The following is a 23,104-nucleotide window of genomic DNA, read 5'->3' as shown; positions in this document are numbered from 1 at the left end:
TTTAGTTTCAAAAGCAGGCAGAGACACACCTGACATGACAATAGAGGGTTATATACCCCAATAGAAACACAGTGAGAAGCCTTAAATATGCTAGAACTGTGGAAACAGAAAAGCAGCAGACTCACAAGAAAAACAAAATCAAAAAATTAGACAGTCAATCTAAAGATCTACACATGAGTAATAGGGACTAAGAAAATCTTTATGCATAAAGAAAACTATGACTAACAATCCCAGAGAAACTTGGAGGACAAGAACATATGTGTAGAAGAATTCGTGTAAGTGCCTCTGGAGTTCAAGAAGCGCAAACAGCAAAGCCACCCAAATTTGTGGATATGGGAAAATATGGGGAATAAAATAGGGAATATAGGGAAATATAGGGAATATAGGGAAAAACAGCAGAGGCAATGTTATAATAAATGTGGGCACCAATGATACTGCCAGGGGAAACCTGGACAGTATCAAAAGTGACTACAGAACTCTTGGGGCAGCTGTCAAGAGCATGGGGTCCCAGGTGGTGTCCTCCTCAATCCTGCCAGTAAAGGGAAATAGTGCAAGGAGGGCACTGACAATACAGGTCAATAAGTAGCTGTGGGGCTGGTGCTGGCAACATGGTTTGGGGCTCTACAACCATGGGACCCTGTCTGCAGACCACTGTTTGCCTGGGAGATAGGGAACACCTTACTAAGCAGACTAAAACTGTTTTTACCAATAGAATGGCTGACCTCATTATGAGGCCTTTAAATTAGGAGTGACAGGGGAGGGAGAGGGTGAACAGCAGTCCTGAGGAGCAACAGACGAGACTGCTGAGCAAAGGGCATGGGGTGGTGTCATGGGAAGGGATCAGAGCATCAACAAAATGGAGCTTGGGTGAGGTCACATTCAGCACCTGCATGTGGGCAAGAAGGTTCCTACAAGGCACCACTGTGGAAAAATCCCCCCAAACCCTCTCCAGAACTCAAGATGCTGGGGTGACACGCTTAAGTGCCTGCATACTACTGCATGCAGCATGGGGAACAAACATGAGTTAGACATCTGTGTGCAGTTGCAGAGCTATGATCTTGTCGGGATCATGGAGGTGTGGTGGGATGGTGCCCATAACTGGAGTGTTGCAATGGAGAGATACAGGCTCTTGGGGAAAGACAGGACAAGAAGACGAGAGTTGCCCAGAGAGAGCAGCTGGAGCACATGGAGGTCTGCCTGGGGATGGATGAGGAGCCAATGCAGAGCTTATAGGTTAGGATTAAAGAGACAAGAGGCAAGGTCCCAAGAAAAGGCAAGAAGCTTGGCTTCAGAGTTGTAATTTTCTGTATTATAACCTCACCAGACTATCATAACATTTGACTTCAGAAAACTTTAAAGTGAAAAAAAAGAGGGGAGTATCAGGGCTTTTAGTTTTGGGTGGTTTTTTTTTGCTTTTGTTGAATGAAGCAACAATCCTCCTCTGAGAAAACACGCAGATCTCCAGCACATAGTTATGTTTCAGACAGGAAAAAAACACATTTTTTCCTTAGAGTCTTTTATTTTTGTAAATATCAGCACTAAAGTATACAGCTGTCAACGCATATAGTGATCTATTAGACATTTCCCAATGTTTATGACAGCAGTTTTTCAAATAATTTCCCAGAACTGCATTTATCTTTTCATCTACAAACTTTTCAGCATTTTCAATAACAGAGGTAATTTCTGAATATTTTGCTGTCTCCACATTTGTTTGTCAATAACAAACCTCTCATATAGTCACTTCCTTATTTATTTCAACTCTGGAGACACACATTTCCACAGAGCTTTATTTCATTGTGTTTGGAAAAGAATATTCCTTCATATTATTTGTTTGCATTATTCTACTGAACAGATTCTTTATACTCATGAATGAGACGACCAAGGCTTTCAAATAGGTCTTCCTCTAAGAACAATTTTTTTAAAGCAGTAAAATATTTTTACATTGAAGAATCCTGAATCTTGACTTAAAATCTGCTTCCATAGACTGATGAGTGGAGGGAATACTAGTAGGACCCCAGCATGATCTTTCTCTTATGTGAGTTTCAGTAAGGACTAAGCACTTCTTAAATTCAAACAAACAATTTTAAAACCTAGGTATGACAGAAAGAAAGCCTACCCTTACAGTGATATATCAAGCCAATGTAACTATGTATATTCAGGGTAACTGATTCCCAGTACTGAAGAATGTATTACACAATTTATGGTGAATTCTTGCAAAAAAATTGTTGCCCCTGCTTTTGGAGGCAACCCTCTAATTTCTGCATTTCCTCTATTAAGAATTTCCTCATAGCTCCTTCAATTTCCCAAGTCTTCAACACTGAATAGAAAAGACACAGCTTGTAGAACCTGCTTTAGAATTGATTATTCTATATTACCCATTTAACTGATTTTGGGACCTTCTTGACTCAAGTTATCTGCTTAAACTCAGCACTTTATATAATGCTAGGCACATCTAAATACCACAGGTGATTATGAAAATTATCTCCTCATACCATAGTTCTTATTGATCCCAGGAAAACCAGCAGTGTCATGGCCTTTATCCAGTGACACAACTTTTGAACCATTCCGTTTCCCAAGCTCAGCCTGCCTTCACTTCCCTAAGATCACAGAATCACAGAATCACTAAGGTTGGAAAGGACCTTCAAGATCATCAAGTCCAACCATTAATCCAGAACCACCATGTCCCCTAAACCACGTCCTGAAGTGCCACATCCAGACGTTTTTTGAACACTTCCAGAGATGGTGACTCCACCACCTCCCTGGGCAGCCAGTTCAAATGCTTGACCACCCTCTCAGTGAAGAAATTTTTCCTAATATCCAATCTAAACCTCCCCTAGTGCAACTTGAGGCCATTTCTTCTTGTCCTATCACTAGTTACTTGGGAGAAGAGGCCAACACCCTCGTTGCCACAAGCCCCTTTCAGGTAGTTGTAGAGAGCGATAAGGTCTCCCCTCAGCCTCCTCTTCTCCAGACTGAACAACCCCAGTTCCCTCAGCCGCTCCTCATAAGACTTGGGTCCAGACCCCTCACCAGCTTCGTTGCCCTTCTCTGGACACACTCCAGCACCTCAACATCCTTCTTGTAGTGAGGGGCCCAAAACTGAACACAGTATTCAAGGTGCGGCCTCACCAGTGCCGAGTACAGAGGCACGATCACTTCCCTACTCCTGCTAGCCAGTAGGAGTATTTCTCATACAGGCCAGGACGCTGTTGGCCTTCTTGGCCACCTGGGCACACTGCCGGCTCATGTTCAGCTGGCTGTCAACCAGCACCCCCAGGTCCCTTTCTGCCGAGTAGCTCTCCAGCCACTCCTCCCCAAGCCTGTAGCGTTGCATGGGGTTGTTGTGGCTGACGTGCAGGACCCTGCACTTGGCCTTATTAAACCTCATACAGTTGACCTCTGCCCATTGATCCAGCCTGTCCAGATCCCTCTGCAGAGCCCTCCTACCCTCCAGCAGATCAAGAGGAGATGAAGAGGAGAAGAGTGGAAGAGGAGTGCGGAAAGAGACGGAGAGGGAGAAGGTATTTCAGTTGAAAGAGACATACACCGATCATCTAGTCCAACCGCCTGACCACTTCAGAGCTGGCCAAAAGTTAAATCACGTTATTAAGAGCATTGTCCAAATGCCTCTTAAACACTGACAGGCTTGGGGCATCGACCATCTCTCTAGGAAGCCTGTCACTGTGTTTGACCACACTCCCAGTAAAGAAATGTTTCTTCATGTCCAGTCTAAGCATCCCCTGGTGCAGCTTTGAACCATTCCCACACATCCTGTCACTAGGTACTAGGGAGAAGAGCTCAGCACATCCCTCTCCACTTCTACTCCTTAGAGTGCTGCAGAGAGCAATGAGGTCTCCCCTCAGCCTCCTTTTCTCCAAACTAGACAAACCCAGAGTCCTTAGTCACTCCTCACAGGGCATACCTTCCAGCCCTTCCACCAGCTTTGCTGCCCTCCTCTGGACGCATTCAAGGACCTCCACATCCTTCGAAAATTGTGGGGCCCAGAACTGCACACAGTATTCAAGGTGAGGCCGCACCAATGCTGAATACAGTGGGACCATCACCTCTTTTGACCAGCTGGTCATGCTGTGTTTGATGCACCCCAGGGTGCGGGTTGTCCTTTTGGCTGCGAGGGCACACGACTGACTCCTGCTGAGCCTGCTGCCGACCAGCACCCCAGATCCCTTTCTGCAGGGCTGCTCTCCAGCCACTCCTCTCCCAAATTATAGTTGTGCCGAGAAGTCCAGCGACTTTAAAAATAATTTATACCCATCTACAAACTACTTTTTATGCAAACTGTTGCAACTAAACTAGGATGGCTTTGACTGTCAGTGCTGTCTCAGGAAGCAAACTCAGAAATTTAGTGAGTGATCAGCCTTATCATCACTTTCCAAATAAAGAAATGCAAATGCAGTGCTCTTAATTAACATGAGTTTCACAAGACCAAAATCACTAAGATGGCAAGAAGATAGGATCTTGGCTTTCAATCTCTGGGGTCTTTTCTCCCTTTATGTCTTGCAAGAGGCTTACATGAATGTGTTTCTTCAACAAATAAAATCACCCATTCCCTCCTCCATTCAACTTATTTCTGAGAAGAGGATAAGAAGTTTTTCCCAAACCTTATTTAACAAATTAATGACTTCAAATAACAGTCTACTAATGGGAAAAAACTACTTGCATATACTTACAGATTTCAAATTTACAGAATACCAGACCTAAACTCCTGAATTAACTATTAGTTCAAAAAGGTTATCTGCTTAATGTTAAGATAAACAAATAACATAATATAAAAAAAGCAAAAATTAAAATTCAGTCTTTTGAACTGTTGTCAGGTGTTTGAGCTAATAAGCACCACTAGTAAATTCCCTCAGACCTACGAACACTGGTCTGCAAGGATTAAGGAGAGCACATCATGGGGCTGCATGTCCATGTTGAGTGGAAACAATATACCCAAGCTGGTCCCACACTCCACAAGACGACTCTTGGCTCTGCACTCCCCACTTTCCTCTCTAGAAGCTTTATTTTACACACAAGAAACAGGCCTAGCCTTTGCAAGCACTGGTAGTGTATAGAAGTTGAAATGCTTACAACAGGGTATTTAATTTGAAATCCATCCAGCCTGCTGACATCTGTGAATAGGAGAGACCAGTTCAGCCAGTGTTACTTGTTTTGTCTTAACAATGTGAGAGTTTCAGTCAAAAATAAACTCAAAAAATACGCTATTATGAGACTTCCCTGATCTCAGCAACAGCTAAAGGCAACCTATACCACCAGGAAATGTAGTAGTATAATCACAATTTTTCAGGCATCTCAGAAAGAATGCATCAGCCACCTAATAAAAGTATTTTCTGGCCACTCAGCTATTACAAAGAAGAGCAGGATAATAATTTGATTCAATGAAAGCTTTTTCAACAGTTCCTTATTTATCATAGATACAGCTTATGCTGTTGTGCAACTTCAGTATGTACCACAGAAGTCACATCAATTCTTAAGTATTAAACCACAAGAGTTGCGGGAATCAGAAAACATTCTTCCAGCTGATGCAATGTTGTATAATGTGCTAGGTGTACATTATTATTTCTAGACTCCTCTAAATCTCAACATTGTCAGGGAACACAAACCAACATATGGAAATCTGGCACACTCTTTTTCTATACTGCTGTAGCAGCATAAAATAAAATAATGAGATTAAATACTTAGAATCAATAAATTTTTCCCTTACTATTTACTTCAGATCCATTCTGTCACATAAGAATGCTGCAACATAGTTTCTGCATTCAATCAGTAATTAACTAGTAATAAGAATACAATAAACACCTGTAATGGATGTATTTACAATGAAAACTGCAAATTTTATTACAGATTATATTGTATTAAAATCCCATATGAACCTCTCAAAGCTACGTTGGCTCTACTCCAACTTGCAGTATTAACTGATGTAAGAGCAACTGTTTCAAATTTAAACAACTAACACCAAAACTGGCTACATGTTTTTGTTGTTGTTGTAACATCTATTTTGATGTTAAATTGTTAAGAATTAATGCTTTTCAATTTTTTTTAATGCAAGGAAAAGACCAAATTATAATTTATGATTTCATGTAGTCATAATTTTCTGTTTTAAGCTTTTTTTTTATACAGCAATAAGTAGTGTTTAATCAAAAAAATCAAGGACAAAAACATTAGAAACCCCCATAGACACACTCCGAACCTCACTTAATAAAGGTGCAGAATTCCGCAGAAACAAAAATAATTGTGGAAATAGCAAACTTAAGTGGAAGCAGCTACTGATCCAATCAAATGAGATTCAAATTGTAATGAGATTATCACGCTTGATATGTACAACTGTTCTACAGTTTACATATTGTTTTCTTTACCCATTATTTATGAACCTTTTTTAGAAGCTTTGTGACTTTTTTAGCCAAACAATGTCTTTATCATTTGCCATAAATTTTGTTCTGATGTGTTTTCCTGCAGCAGCAACATCAACATGCCACACTATTTACCTTGTTACTCAGCATCACTTATGTCAGCACAGCATTGCAGGCTCAGGGTTGTACACAATCTGTATTATTTTGGACCACTGCTATAAGAAGCTTACACCGTGTTTTTTCAGTGTCATACATCCAAAACATTTCAGAGTGCTGTCCATTTCATCATGGAAAACCAATGTAATAAGTTTTTATCTTACATTTTGCTCCAATGACCCCAGTATGCCTTATGACTCCAACACACCCTAATGCCCCAATTCTGCAAAGGAAAATGCAGTGTGTTCCCAGCACATACTTTTTTTTTTTTAAACAAAGTTTTCAAATCTCAAGAGCCTATTGGAATCAATCTGTCCATAGTTTCAGTTGCTTAAGCATGCCTCATTAGTGAGGCACTGACTAGGTCAGCTTGCTGACTTTATTCCCTCTCAGCTTGCTTCCTCTTACCATACATTAAAAAACAAGAATTACGGACTAAAAAAAGAAATGAAAAAACTATCAATCAGCTGAGTAACACCCACCAGACTGCCTGACACCTGGGGTCTCCATACCCAAGAACAACAGTCTGCATTTGTGATTCCCATGGTCCAGAATTCCCACTAGTCCAGAAGGGAGCAGCAATGCATGACTACTTGGGTAAGTGCTAGAACATACAAGATAAATCAGTCACTTCTGATTGACACAGCATGCAGACACTGGTGGCCACAAGGCAGTGCAATCCAGCCTAACGACCAAGCAACAGCCAAGGCTCAGTGGTGCACCCTCTAAAACACAACTGTCACACTGGTTCCCCAGAAGCGGTGCTAGTGGAGGGTTCCCCACAACAGCTCCTGAGACAGCATCTCAGACACTTTCATGTTTCTCCAGATCTGGAGAGCACAACGCCTTCCATAACACAGCTCCTGCATCCTCCAGAAAGTAGTTCCCTTTTCCTCACTAGGAAACTTCCCAAAAATTCCCACCAGCTGCCTTCCCACTGCCCTAACCCAAACAAAACCTGTCATTAACCCGTATCATTATCCGGTGCTTAACCCTTATTCTTATTACTCTTTCCACAGGTCCTCTTAGTGTTTCCAGCAAAAAGTGAAAAAATCTGTAAACCTGCATTAGGGCATCAACATGTTGATTCAAAGTGACTGTCCTGTTAGCTGGTGGAAAGCACAACACACAGTAATTCAAGTTTACCTGAGAATACTATGTAACTGCAGAAAAACATAAAAACAACTACTACTGCAGAAGATCACTTTTCACTGTTTATAACTTTGCCAGCCTTTACCCTCTTCAATTAATATCCTCTACTGTGTGTGTTTAGCCCAGAATTTAATATCACTTTTAACAACTTTTTTCCCAGAAAACAGGGAAACAATTATCTTCCCAAACTAGAGAACCACTTTCAATAGCGGCTCTAGTAAACTTACTCTCTCACTACAAGATGGCTTTGCTATTCCAAAACAAAACAAAGTCACTAAATTTCAAAATCACTACACCTGCAAAACGGAAAAATTCCTAAGGCATTTCTTTATGTGACTTGCATTCTTGCTGTTGACCAGCTTGTACAGGTACTGCACAAATTTACATGTAATTCAGCATGCACAAGCCCAGCAGCAAAGACTAAGTAGTATGTCCTCGGGAGTAGCTTTCCCCTTCAGCTCCAGAAAGGCAGGGCCAGGAACTGCGATGGAGACTTTGTTTGCCAAAGGAACGGAGTCTGTTGAGAACAGCATTTTACAGAAGTGGACCTGGACTGGTTCTTATAACACATCTCTTGCAAGAGATGGTGCCCAAAGATTTTCATTTTTTTGTTTAACGAAATGTTTTTCAGCTTACTCCCAATACTTGGTTATGCCCTCCCACTGTTCTCATAGACACTGTTCCTTCTCATGTTTTCAGTAATTCTTGAGATCCTGAAAAACTGAACCATTTTGTATATTAACAAAAGTCGTACTTCCTAACAGCACATAATTTGAATAAGCACTAGTTACTGAACTAATGCCTGGAACAATGAAGCATTACAATTTTAAGACTTCCCTAAATTCTTCACTTCACAAACCAGTTTGACAACTTGAGGGCTCAGAAACCCTACGAAAATACTATGGCTTAAAAAAATTCAAACAGCTCAGCTACCCTGCAGCTGATATACAATTGTAGTAGTTCACCAACTACACAAGTATTTGTAAACAAGAACATGGCCTGGGCTGTGGCAGGGGAGAAGCAATTCCACAATTTTCGGGAGAAAAACCTGCAATATTTTTCTGGAGGTCAGTGTTTGTTAAAACAGATTTACACTAAGATGTTAGGGAAAGGGAAATTAAGTACAAACTGTAATAAGACAAACACTAAACCAAAGCCTGGTGGTCAAGAAAAACCACAGGAGAAATATGTGTCTTAAAAACAGCTTGTGTTTGCTGTCTATCTAAAGAAATATTAATTCAGTTAATCAGAATCACGTCAAAACAGCACAGCTGCTGAGAGCCAAAACACTTTGATTTTTCATGGGAAAGTCTGGTGCTTCAGGAATGGAGAATGATCAGAGCTATAACAAGAAGACAGGATAAAAAGAACATACTAAGATCACAGCACCCTATTATTTTTCCCATGTTACATACTGTATGTTCTCATGTGAAGTAGATGCTTGGGCATAAACCAAGTAACCAAATTAAAGTTGTATGCAGAAAACAGCTAGGGAACTAGATGAAATGAACAACTGAATACGTATTTACATTTTCATGTGAATATGAACATCAGTAAAATAACTGTCATTTTAGGCAGTCATACAAAAACTTAAGGATGGATGTTGGAATTACATTTATACACTGTCATCCAATGAATTTTCTCTAAAGAAAAAAAAAAATCTTAGAAAGGCACATAAGAACAATTATTTTATTAACAAGATATTTCAATACATCATAGAACAAAGGCTCTCCTTTATCTAATCATTAGCACAATTCAGTAAGAATCAAAATCCATGCAGATTGGACACATCATTCCCAAAAATCTTTAAAATATCTCAGTGTGCAAATGCCTTCTTTTCCTCTTTTGCTTAAGGTGGCCAAAACTCAGCTCTGTTATAGTAAGTGTCAATAACTGGTGCTGATGTCACTGCAGCAACCATAATAGGTCACAGGATGCAAGTAGGCTGCAGCTACAAAGTCGATGAGACAGAACTGCAACCCACTTACAGCTAATAACAATTCATTTGAGCAATTTTACATTTCAAATACATCCACGAAAGGGATAACGGAAGAATTTAAAAGGACTACTATTTATATTAAAAGAAGGGCTATCCTTTATTTTATGATTTTTTAAAGAGTACCACCAATTGACAATTGGCCTGTCTTACTTAAGATACTAAGTAAGCTTTTATGTTGGCCCAGAATAAAAACATTACCCTGTTTCACTGTAAGAGTTTTAGTAGGTTTGAAAAGGCACTAATAAACAGACAAAATTAACACAAGTCAGTCATACCTTTAGCCACAGCTTCTTTATACTTTTCTTTGGCAGAATTTACTTCTTTTATTAGTTGTCTATAGCTAGATTTTAGTTTCTCTAGTTCTGTCTTTGTGACCTTTAAGAAAACAGAAATATGAAAAGTATTAAAAATACTTATCCCAAACATACAAAAAACCTCGTAACGTTAGTGAACGAGAATTAACAGGATTTATTTTCCAAAATAAGGATGTCACCACTTTTCATTGGCTTGAGATAATCTTAATAGGATATTACATGGTGTAACAAAATCAAAATCAATAAATGTGTGGAATGAAGTAAGAGGCCTGCAACAGATCCCCATCCACATTAGTGTAATGAAAAATATGATTAGGAAATCCAGCTTATCATAAACACTATTCCATTGCAATGACAGGCTAAAAAAAGCACGAAAAAGATGCTTAATAAAACATACTAGACAAAAAAGTTCGATGTATGGGAGGGAAATCCTTTAGCATCTAAAAAAAAAGCAAGACAGAAGATTTTTTAGATATTAGAGTTCATACAAACAGTTGCTTAGAAAGAGCAGCTGTGCATGCAACAATCTATCTGTTGTAAAACTTAAATCCCTAAAAAGGAAAAGAAACCAAAAACAAACAAACAAACAAAAAACAAACAAAAACCAAACTACAGCTGAACACAGCACTGAAGAATCTTTTTGCAGTGGAAGTATCTCCACTGAACATGACATTTTTGGTCAAAAAATTAAGAGAGAGTTGTCTATTCTATCCCCAACTTTCATTTACTGTGTGACAAAATCAGTGCACTGTCCAGAAATAATCACAAATCATGAACTTGCGAACAAAAGTTAGTAAGAATACCAAAAGGTGGCATATATAGTAAATAAAAGTAAAAACTCTGACAAAAAAAAAAAACAAACCCAAAACTCACACTCATAATGGAAAATCATGAAACAGGAACTTAATTTAATGGAAGTGCTCCCCTCACTGAATGTGCAAGAAAGGAAGTCTGTCCTACAGAAAACCTGTTCCTCTTGCAGTTGGCATGAAGAAGGCTGGAGTTTACAATTCTCCCTTTTTTCATGACGTAAGGCTCAGATACCACTACTTTTACCCTCAAGAACAACATCTGGAAACTTAATGAAATTCCTCAATCAGCCAACAAAGTGCTATCTACAGTTTCTATTTCTGGGCCAACTGTGCAAAGATTTAACTTAAAGGCAGGAACTTTCCTCCACATCAATCCCATATTCTCATCTCATATTTCTAGACATTGTAAATTATACTCAAAACTGTTGTTATGATAGATCAATAGAGGTGATACAGGAAAAATAACTTTATAACTAACTTGTATTATAAAGACACTGTGAGAAATGAAGAAAAATATACAAGTAGGAAGTAGTGAACATATTAAGACATAAATAACACAGAACTGCTTCTCTTACAGAAAACTGGAAATAAAAGATAGGCTACTAGTATTAAGATATCTTTGCAATAATTGCAAAATACATTTTACTGATTCTTAGACTGTGTTCTTCCAACAGACAAAAACAAAACCAAGAACCCTGACCTGAAATAACACTGAAGGAATCAAGATGATCAAGGACTAACTTAAGCCCAGTTTTTATACCAAAAAGTCTTGCCCACCTAACTAGCATAGTACTCTACTTTTTTTCCTCAAATTTCACGAAGAAAGAAAAAATATCCAATATCTTAATGGGAATTGGAATAAATTTACAAGATAGAAGTTCTACTACTACATTCCTGTCAAAAACATGGTATTTCACTCTCCTTAAGAGTTTTATCAAAAAGATTCCTCATTGTAGAGGTGTCTACGACAAGAAAGGATGATATACATGCACTTCACCTAAAGGAAAACACATTTTTTTGCCAGCATATCCTAAAGATATGAACTACACAAACATTGATCTTCACAAGGTTTGGATAATGTCCTGGCAAATAGTAAGTAGTTTGCTTCTGTGTCTACCAAAAGCAGAAATAATGCCACAGAACATGAGAAGTATTTTGGATTTCTGGGAACCATTCTGTAAGTGCTCCAGTGACACAAAACCTTTGAACAAACAATGTCAGCTAACAATGAAAGAACACATCATATCTAACCAGAATGCTATTCAAATGCTTCTTAGGAAAATCAGGAAGGGAAAAAAAAATAAAACCAAAAACAACAATGCAAGCTTATTCAACAGATGCAAAACATTTGCATGGCCATGCAGCCCATAATTAATTAAAATTCATATGGTCTGTAATTAGTCATTTGGGGAATGCTCAATATGCACTATATTTTTTTGAAAAAGCCTTCTTTTAAAGGACAGATTTATTAGAGATTTTATTAGGGTGAACTTATTAACAAAAAAAGTCACGTTTTGCACAGTCTCTTTTAAAAGTATACCTGAACTTACATCGGTCTTGTTTCATCTAGCCTCTCTTTCTTACATTTCTTTCTTTCTTTTTGCATTTCTCAAATTTTTTATACATTTAACCTCTATTATTTCGAACATATGCTACCAGTTTTTCGTCTTCTTCCATACTGACTGTTTTCAGATGCACCAGTCCATAAGTGGCTGTGAGTGATTATTTGGCTCAGATAAGACAGCCTACCAACCATGCATCAAAAAAGATGTACTCCCTATAGTCAACACCTGGGGAAGATGCCAAGATCCTAACACATTATGGAAACAGTCCTATAAGAGCCAACATATTTAACTTAGTATGTGTTTAATACTAGTTTAAAGTTCTTCTCATAACCGGCCTAAGAATCTTTTGCTCATTGGTCCATGACATTTGTACTGTACTACTCAGATGTTAATTTTAATTACACTACTCCAAATCTCAAATTCTCTGCTGGAAGAAAGAAGAAACAGTGTTTCTCCTTCTCTCAGCAGACCTTTCAACTATCAATTTGATTTTTGACACTTGCAGTTAAACTTCCCCCAGAGCACCTGAATGAAACTGTGATTTCTGTCAGCTTTACTGACTAGATACAGTGCTTTCAACATAAGCAGGACAACAAACATGTAATAGAAAAGTCCCTGAGGAGCTCCATCTGCAGCCTTAATGTTTGGTTTACACTTGATTTATATTTTAGAACAAGGACTAGAATCCTGTCCCCACTCAAAACAGTCTGGCCTGTCAAGAGCATTCATTAACAAAAGTTTTCAGTGCCCTGGTCCCAGGGGTAGAGCAAAATGAGAACAGGAAGAGAGATGGAACAGAGAAGTTTCACAGAGAATCATCCTCTACTGGAACAAGAGCATTTGCAGTGCTATCTATCCATAGAAATTCATATATAAGAAACTTTTCCATCTCTGCCTTGTCAGCTAGCAGGGGAGAGAAAATGTGGAGGAAATAACTAAAATTTAAACTAGGCATTCTACATATCACAAATCACTACTTTTACAAATGAAAACAGAGGATCTAAAAAAATTTATTCTCAATATATTACTTTTTAAACATACAAAACTATAAAAATTTATAAAGCACAGCTGAATAAAATACCTTGTACATCTCTGCTTCAATTTGTTGATGAACACCTACATAACTCTTCTTAACTTGCTGCTTATCTTTGATCATCATTGTAAGTCTATGTAAAGGCCCAGAATTAAGATCCTCTGCATGTGTCTTCATTATTTTGCTCAGCTGTTCTGTTTGCTGTACCACGAGCAACCAAGACTATAAAAAAAAAGGCAGAACAGAAAAGCACTTACTTATTCTGGCTTACAAATAACCAAACGATGAACATGAACTGTGGGAAAAGATGCATCACTGTTTAAAACAATCCAGTAAAAGAAGAATTTTAAACTTACCAAAATGCACTTGACATCTTCTAAAATAAAGTTCTTTCTGCTACAGCAAAATTGTGCCTCAAACTAACTTATAAAATCATAAAAAAGCACCAGAGACAAAAATACAATATTGTGCGGTCACCCTTCAGCGCTGCCCTAGCACTTCTGAACACCGATGAAAGCTTTGCAGCCTTTTTTGGAATACATCCCTGACACCCCTGACAAGTATGTTCCCATGTCCTCTATTCTCCGGTTTCCCAGTCACAGTTACTCTGTTCAAGCTGACTTCCCTGCCCTTGTCTAAATACCTCACAGAAATATGCATTTGAGTGCTTACTGTTTAAGAGGATACCATTCGTCAGCTGCTTCACAAAACTGACCGCATCAGAGTCAGGCCACCAGTATCAAAGCATAAGTGCTAACACGTTAAGATAGACAAGCAGTTACTCATCTCTCATAGTAACACAACACCTTTCTGTACCCTTACTTTAATAAGTTCCTTGGCCATTCTGTCACTCAGGTTTTTTTTCATGTGCTGTATGTGGCTTTGAATTGTGATTAAGAACTGTAAGGTGAACAAAGAGACCTCCAATGCACCACAGATACAAACCCAAAATTAAAGTTCAGCTCAAACAAAAGTATTTGTTATCCTAAAGACCCTTGTCACACTTTGTTGATGGGAACAGCACTGGATTCCTTACAGATAACTCCCTGACACTGAATGCTATGCCATTCCACATCTAAAATTTCAGAATGGCTACATGCCATACACTTACCAGGTTTTGAAGACAGCTAGCATGCTAGCTTTACTATTCTTTATCTTACTCTTACTAAAGAGAGGAATCCACCTTAGATCACCAAAACTTAGAAAATTAACTTGTTCCGTAGCTTTGGGGTTTCCTTACATCTCATATATAAACATATATACATAACATTTCCACCTCCACAGGACAATGCTGCAAATGCAAACTGGATTCTAGAGAAGGAAACAAAAGACAGTTAACTCCTGTATATATTAAACTGTCTTTAACATTTCCTTTAGCTTGTAAATATCCCACAGACTGACACAGAGCTATCTCAGACTGCTTAAAGTATGGTGTTTTAAAAGGTCATGGCCTAAAGCTTCCCAGCTACAGCACACTGCAAAGTTGCATAGGATAAAAACATTATTAAACATCTGTCTGAGAGGAGTGAGTCTTGTGGTTATAGAAGAGTCTGTAAGAGCGCTCTCAGAGGTGAAAATGTTGTCAGAGTTCTCCATTTTCTTTAAGGTTGATTTATTACTGATGACAACAAGTACTGTTTCAATCAACCTTGAAAATCACAGCAAAAGAATTTTTCAATGGGACAAATATGCTAAAGAAATATTTAGCTTACAATTCACCAAATGAACCTGAGTAAGTCAGAAACATAGTAAAAATGTCCCTTTTGATTTAAAAAAAAATCATTTTCACATTTTCCTGTTCTTTACATCCCTCTCTTCATACTGAGAAAACATTGGTTAAATATTTGATTTCTGTGTTTTGTATGATTACATTTTATTATTTTAAAATAGGAAAAGATAAAGTGAAAAGCTATACTTGCGGAAAGGCTTCAAAAACTGAAATTTATATGGTACAGAAAAGCAGCTGGGTGGGGATAGCAACAAGGGCAAAGCATTTCCTCTCACAGAAAACAACCACAGTCCAGCAAAAGCAATAAAATATAATATTCTTTGGTTTAACAGTATTTTTTAGACATACACACACACAAAAGAGCTGTTGGGAAGCACTTAAAAATACTGCTTTTCTAGCATTAGTGGTTGCTGCCACTATGCCTTCCAGCAAGTTTGCTGCCTCTGCATGAAAAAAAATAGGACAGATTTTCCTAAACATGATTTCCCTCAAAGAGCTCATCCTTGCTGTACACTTAATTAAAAAAAAAAAAAAAAGAAAATAGCTGACTTCTGCCAATCTGAGGCTAATGGCAATTCTTTATTTACCAAAATCATCACAACTTAAATAGCAAAAGCTATTAACAAACTGTGTCTAAAACATAATTGGGTGAAAAGCATTTCAAATATACCACCAAAACACACAGATAAAAAAAAAAAGCTAGTATGCCAATTTGTAAGACAGAAATTATTGTGTGAGAGGGAAGAAACAACAGAATTTGTTATAAACTACTTTTGGGGTAGCTGAAGCTGGCTAGCTATAGCAGTGCAGCTTTCAAATCACACACACAGCCACTCTAATCCAGCATAAATCTAGACTGCTGCACAAGGAGCAGTCACGTTCCTAATGCTTGCCATAACTAGTACTCAAGCAGCCAGCACGTAAGCCCACTACATAAAAACCGCTTTGTCTAAAATTTAACTTGACCCAAAAAGGGTCTTTTCCTGCAGAGAGAGCAGGATTCATGCCAGACTGAAGGGACTGTGTAACCACTGTTACAGCAGAAGGCCCAAGAATTAATAAGGCATTAAAAGAAAATAGTTTTCTCTAGTCAGGAAGGAATGCAAGTCAGGAGTGAAGCTTACAAATAGGTGAAATAGGGAAGTTTGCTTCATCAGCACCTTAACTGGACTTGCTCTAAAAATAAAAATCACTAATTCGGGGGAAGGACTTCATAAAAAGTCAACACAGTTATTTTAATTGGATACAAAATAACTTCACAATTATGAGAAACATCCTGAATTAATGTTTTGTTTTTACAACATGCTGCAGTGTAAATAACAGCTGGAATGCTAGGCTTTGCCACGGTTTCCTGGCATTTTTCTATTTCTGTCACAAATTCTATATAACATAAACAATAGTTCCTATTTAACTCTCTTTAAAAAAAAGCTTACTATAGCATACCCTATTTCCAAAACACTAAACAAAGTAGCAGGCTGACCTCAGGAACCTAAAATACTGAATTTCAAATTCAGGATTAATTCTAGTTCAGTTATTATTTTCAAAGCAAGACTGGGGCTCAACTTCTGCATATTCCACTGAGGAGCTAAAAGGACCCCATTTTAAATACTCTGGCAACATTGACTCTCAAGAAGCTGAATGAACAGGAATCCAACTCAAACTAAAACAAACAAAAATAAATCCAGCACTGTTATTTCCACAGATATTTCAAATTCAAAATATTTCAGTCTTACCTTGGACACATTGCTGATATAATCCAGTTGACAAGTGCTCTCTTTATCTACTTGATTACAAAGATTCTGTAAAGTGGAGGCATACTCCTTATCACTTTTTACTCGCATTACCATAAATTTCTTCACTGTTTCCAGCAGCCGTAGTTCCCAGTCTTGCAGTTTTAATAAAGCATCATGAGAATACTTCAAGTCACCTCCAAACCCCATTTTTTAAGGCACTATATACCGCACAGGGGAAAATATAGGCTCTTCACCACATCTGAAAGCAGAACAAGATTCATGAGACACATATTGAAAAAAAAACTTCTAGTGTGACAAAGTGCAACTATTAATGTCTAAACACTGAAATAACTTAACCATAAGATTAGTCACACACATATACCTCCTGAAAATAAACCGAAAGGGTCAGAACACTGTTTTGAACAGCCATCTTTAACTGGAAGAGATCTCATGCCCAGAATTGTCCTCCAGATTCCATCTCCAAAACGTACCTCCCTAACTTACACTTCAGCTATAAGGGAACACATAAAAGTATCTAAGACAGATACTAAAGACCAATCCACATATTTAATCAAATAAGTATAGCTGACAGTATTTCCAGACAAGAACTGTCAACTACGCTGTTCCACTACTGGTGCCCCAGAACATTTGTTTCTGGTGTTTACTGTCCTAAGAGCACTGAAAAATCTAAATAAAACATCAGCTTTCAGGCACTGCCTCTGTGGGAAACGAGTAACTAGTTAGAAGCTAGTTTGTTCCTAAACACTGTGTAAGCATGCCGTTAGACTTGCAGATTCAACCTCTCAAATATGGGAAAATATCCCAAAACAGGCTCCCCATGCAACAGTCCATTACTCCCCTGGGACACAAATTAAAGCAGAGTCCTTAAGTCCACACAATTTTCCCCGAAAGCAGCCCAGTCTCACTGTACCAAATGATCATAGTATGACGAACAGGTAACAAATGCCACCTTATGAAATCCTATAACTCAATTGCAAGTCAAAGACACCCGTTTGAGCTAGCTCTAAACCACTTGCATCTGATACTGATAAAGATACAGCCACATTATGGAAGATCTGAACCCACACATATGAGTAGTTTCCACAGACTTGCACAGGTTTTGTAATGTGGGCTGAATCCTCTTTTCTGTGTATACACCAAAATCCTGTTCCTATACTAATCAGCTTCAAACTAGGTAAGAATAAACTTATATAAACTGCAATTACAGCCCTGGACTGCAGTGCAGACACAGCCTGGGTGCTGTTTATTCACTAATTCCTGCACTCCAGCCAAGTCTTACTCTTTTGAACACAGAAGCATCAATTTCTTCATAGGCTTTAAATTGCCACTTAAATTAGCAGAGTGTTTTACAAACATTAACAGGTTTATCTTCCTAACAGCCCATGGGGTGAAGCAGAACTAATAATCTTACCAAAAACTGAGCCGCATAAACCAATGTCAACATTGTACCAGCTAATACTGGTATGTACAAGACTTAAAGACTGCCTAGCATTTTTAGCATATTAAGTAACCAGGAAAAAAAAAAAAAAAAAGATGTCATTGGCTTCAGTCACAACACAAAATTTCAGAAGATTTTGCAAATCAGAATCCAGAGCGATCTCCAGGGTAGCCTCACTCCCAGACCATTCCTCTCTTCCTGCAGTTCCCTGCATCCATTAGCTCTTCCAGTAAGTTATGGAAATAAGCCTCATCACTATGTGTTTATTCTCAGAACACAAACTGTGCTACATAAGGAAAGAAAGAAAGATCCTATAAAGAAAATAAGAATAGTGCCATGTTGCTATGCATCTACACAACAGAGAGAAGTCAAGGTTGTATGACTAACCTTAGATCTATCACAAGCTTTCATATGCTTTTTAATTTAAAGCTGTGTATTTTTGTCAGAATTCTTGCTGATGGCTAGGAGCTCAGTCATAAAAAGCAACAGTAAATAATTCACACTGGCTGCATTTGTAAAGGGTGGACTATGTCATTATTAGCTGTATAAATGATAATATTTTCACAGTTAATATTTAAGAACAGTCTTGCAAAACTAATACTTTAGCAAGACAAGTGAAAGAAAAAATCTTAAAGCACCTACTTATCACCACGACTGGAGCTGCACTTGTGATTTTTCGAAACCCTTTAGACCTGTATTTTTGTGACAAAGCTCATTTTTCTCCTAGGACATTCTAGCACATTACCTAAATATCCTAGGACATTAGCTATGAGAAAAGACATCATCTTTTATTTTCTTACATTCCAGATTCAGAATAGATGGGAACTGAATCTCAGGAAGAAGTCTGGCCTTGTGCTGTGAGTAAAGTGCTGGCTTGCTTGCTTTTACTCTAACCTCTGTCTTCTACTGAGAGGCAGGAAGGTAAGGGAGAGAGGAAATATTCTCAGCGTATGGTATTTCAGTCCGCTTGTACTGACTCACTGTGGAGCCATAAGATTACAAAAATCAACAGAACAGAAGATCCAACGATATCTCACTCCAGCCTGCTCAGCCTCCCTTCACTAAGTAGTAATTAGATTTTTTCCAATTACACTGTTGAGATGCCTGGGTACTTAGGCAAAAATTGTACACATACTGGACTATGGTCTTTGTTTTAAATTATTCCATTCACTGTAACAGAAGCAGCACAGCAAAAAATTCCAATAAAATTCTGATTCCATAAGATTAACAAGCAGAAAGTCTCAGAGCTGATGATTCCCAACTGGATAAGCCAGCCTCCATATGTCTTCCTTATAAATTAAGAAAATGTTCAATCAAGACATTCAGCAAAACTCAAATGCTCCAATATTGTGGAGGCAAAAAAGTGGTGAACAAGTATCCAAGAGCTAAGCCACTTAACTGTCGATAAGCTAAAACCCATCACTTATAATTGAAACCAGTTTTAATTTTTTAACACTTTTAACATTTTTTAACACTTTTAAACAACTACAGATCCCAGAGTCACTTACTTGAAGTCAAAACTGTAAGAATTACCAAACACATGAATAGATGTGTTCTATGCAATCTGTATTTCAAATACTCTTAAAAAGCATAAGCACATTTGAAAATGCCAGTGTTCCACGAGAAAATGTCTGGCACCAACACAGACGGGTATTTTTCCAAGGTTGGTATCTCCTTGCGTAGTGTGCACAGATGAGTTGACAGCTGCCTTACAGGGTCAGACAAATAGAATAGAATATTTCCGCTGGAAAAGACCCCCTACAAGGGTCATTTGAGCACAATGATCCATTTAGATCAGCACTCTGTCTCCAACCACGGCACAAGGAGATGATGTTTAAGGACAGAAAACAAGTTGGGCTGCTATTTGTAGCATGATCCTCCTTGTGCTTCCCCATGTTCACAGCTATTGGATTATAGAGGAAATACTAACAGTCCCATTGTTTTGCTTTACCATACAGCATTACAATGTTCGCACTGAACATGTAAAAAAAAAAAGACAGATTCCACCCAGATTTCGCAGCCACAGACTACTGACAAAATTGAGTTGTGCAACAGAATCTGAACCCAGAAAAAATTTACTGTGGAAACAGTAGGACATATGGGAAGTTTGAGACACAAAAGTATTTTCTACGCCGTTGTTGAAAGGATTAAAATATAGTGTGAAAGACAATCTGGGGAAAAAAATCTTTCTCTAAAAAACATGGGAGAATATTTTATCTTAAAGGCAAAAAACAGTGATGGCATCACGTTTTAAAGTAGCTAGCTAGAGAATTGATGAAAACGAACACATGATATGCTACATTCATACAGAAAAAAACCTTCAGAAATTGCTTACTCTTACTGTGATGAAATCTTTCCTACTTCTGACAGATACCCATGAGGTTTATCTCTTTTTCCACACATGAACAATGCTTGCATAATTTGACATGCCAGTGAAGTCTCAAACTGAATTCTAGCATGTTTTGTAAAAGTAATAAAGCCCCAGTGGCATCAAATAGGACAAATGTGTTTCAGCTAGTTTATTCTATCTTGAAATGTGAGACATATATACGTGTTACTATAAAAATTACTGGATATGCAAATTAGCCAATCAATATTTGGTACATTTTAATGGTTAAAATATGTCTCAGAGCCAATTCCAAGAAAGTAAGACTTACTTTCCTTTTAGAGTCACTCTCAAAATAACAAACTAATCACTGACAGGAAGTAAACACTCAATGTACATTTAATAATATACTGTGAATGAGCAACCAGACCTTGAACAGTTCTAAATTTAAGCATAGTTACTGAATACAGTTTATTACTTGTCTCAACCACCACCACTGCAGTGCAGCCAGATTCCAAATGAAGCAATGTTAAATTTTGTCAGCATGACAGTGAGAAACTTCAATGACAGTCACATAAACCTTCAATACTCTACCACTCCCCTCAGCAAATAAAGCCAATATTCCAGCATTAGTAGTCTTCCTGGATTCCAGCAACACCCCTGAAGAAAGCAGTTTCATAGCCAATCTACACTTAATTTAAAGATTGCAATCTGTCCCTGACACATGAGAGTGGCCATACAGTATCAGATCAAAGGTCCTGTGTGTCTGACAATGACCTAAATCCAAATGAGCAGGGAAGAACAGAGCATGTATATGGCAATACTTTCCCAGGATGTTCTCCTACCCTTATAAAAACTGGTGCCTTCTGTTACATATTGCCATGAAATATACCCAAGATGGTGACTGCTAATCTTAACACGCATTGGTTGGAAGTTGTGGTTTCATAATATCAATGACAAGGCAGGCAACTGATAAACCACACACCAGAAGCACACCTAGCCCCCAGTTAACTTCAGAAGAGCAAAGCACAGCACATATCTGTCCCCTCCAGAAGGGGGCCTATGGAATGGGCATGGTATGCAGACAGCTCACACTCACTCTTGATGCGCTGTCAACTCCCTTGCTCCTAAATTTGCATGGGCTCCAAATCACTTAGCATGGGTTATATTTTGCAGACCCCTTCTAGAAACATTAAGGATAGTGCAAAATCAGAACAGGAAGCAAAAAGGACTTGGATTCAGGAGACAAATCCTCAAATTCAAGGCTCCTGTACTGATTTAAAAGCAATTTTATAATGGGTGATGAATTTGTTAGACAGTCCATCTCTATTTCTGAGTATGAGTCTTATAGTAGTATATTCCATTAAAACAATGAAATAAATCATTCTCAGCCCTCCATCTACACCTTAAATAAACGTTAGACTGTTAAACAATTGACATTTCTGTTAGTGTAGCATCTACTCCTGGAATGTAAAAAAATGTGAAACACAAAACACATGCTTTACCTACCATTTGTTTACACTAAGCACATATTCAGAATATTATCTATGTAGGCATTTGATGCAAAATGTGTGAAACATGAACTAGCTGAATTAATGCTTCCATAGAGCTACTGCCATCAATAAACATCCAAAGTGGTAATCCAAAGGCAGCCTGATTGTTTCAAAACTGGTCTGAAATACTAATCCACTAAAGGGAAAACAGAGAGCTTATTTTCAGGAAGGCTTTTCTGCAAAACATAGCTCACATACCTTAACAAGTTTTCCTCAAGAAATGATCCCTAGTACACTCCTCTACGTCAGCATCTACTTCTTCTGACTTTCACTTTCTGAAAAACACTTTTATTTTGGGGGGACTCTGTGAAAGAAAAAAAGATCAAACTTTTTTTTATATTATTTCAGCATTTTAAAATGCATTACAAAATTTAAACTTAGGGAAGTTGCTTTGCATTTTCAGATTATTACCAGAAGACAGCATTTTTTTTTAAAGGGACAGAGTTCAAGAAAACCAAAACAGCAGACTTCTCCAATGACTGCAAATAGTAGTATGTTATCAACTCATACACACAATTTTGAGAGAAGAAATAATTTCATCTCTACACATGTAACTGAAGATTACTTTTTTGAAGTTCTTGGAATTTCTTATGACACAGTGTATTGTAGCCAGAAAATTAGATCATTTCATTTATTTCTGAACTTTGCCCTTGCTAAAACCAAAAGCAAGCCATTAATAAGGAAAACCAAAGCATGGAAGACCAAAATGCATTCTACAAAAGACAAATTAGTAGCGGTATTTTCACTAGACTGTAAGAAAGCAAGTGGCAACATGAGAAAGGGACCAATAAAGACACAGAAATTTCACATATGGCTCTCATTACTTCAATATCTAGAATAGTTAGAGGTCAGAAAATTAAGACGACTGCAGCACTAAAATTTCAAGTTGTAACTCTGGACTGGAA

The 23,104-nt window shown here is 38.0% G+C and overlaps 1 protein-coding gene across 3 annotated transcripts in view; it reads right to left on the bottom strand.

Moving 5' to 3' along the window:
• The window catches only part of FER (FER tyrosine kinase), a gene marked incomplete at both ends in the record, with an annotated part of 164,926 nt that extends 147,858 nt beyond the window's left edge, over positions 1-17,068 (bottom strand). For all 3 annotated transcript variants that reach the window (XM_082012894.1, XM_082012893.1, XM_082012895.1), the window contains 3 exons: positions 9,951-10,050; positions 13,448-13,621; positions 16,862-17,068. In XM_082012894.1, coding sequence (XP_081869020.1) covers positions 9,951-10,050; positions 13,448-13,621; positions 16,862-17,068 — 481 coding nt within the window. The remainder of the gene's footprint in view (positions 1-9,950; positions 10,051-13,447; positions 13,622-16,861) is intronic.
• Between the last annotated feature and the right edge of the window lie 6,036 nt (positions 17,069-23,104).

Source organism: Phaethon aethereus, assembly GCF_964289735.1.
Source record: "Phaethon aethereus genome assembly, chromosome: Z".
Lineage (NCBI taxonomy): Eukaryota > Metazoa > Chordata > Aves > Phaethontiformes > Phaethontidae > Phaethon > Phaethon aethereus.
Note: the sequence above shows the minus strand (reverse complement) of the source record. Positions and strands in the feature narration are given on the sequence as shown.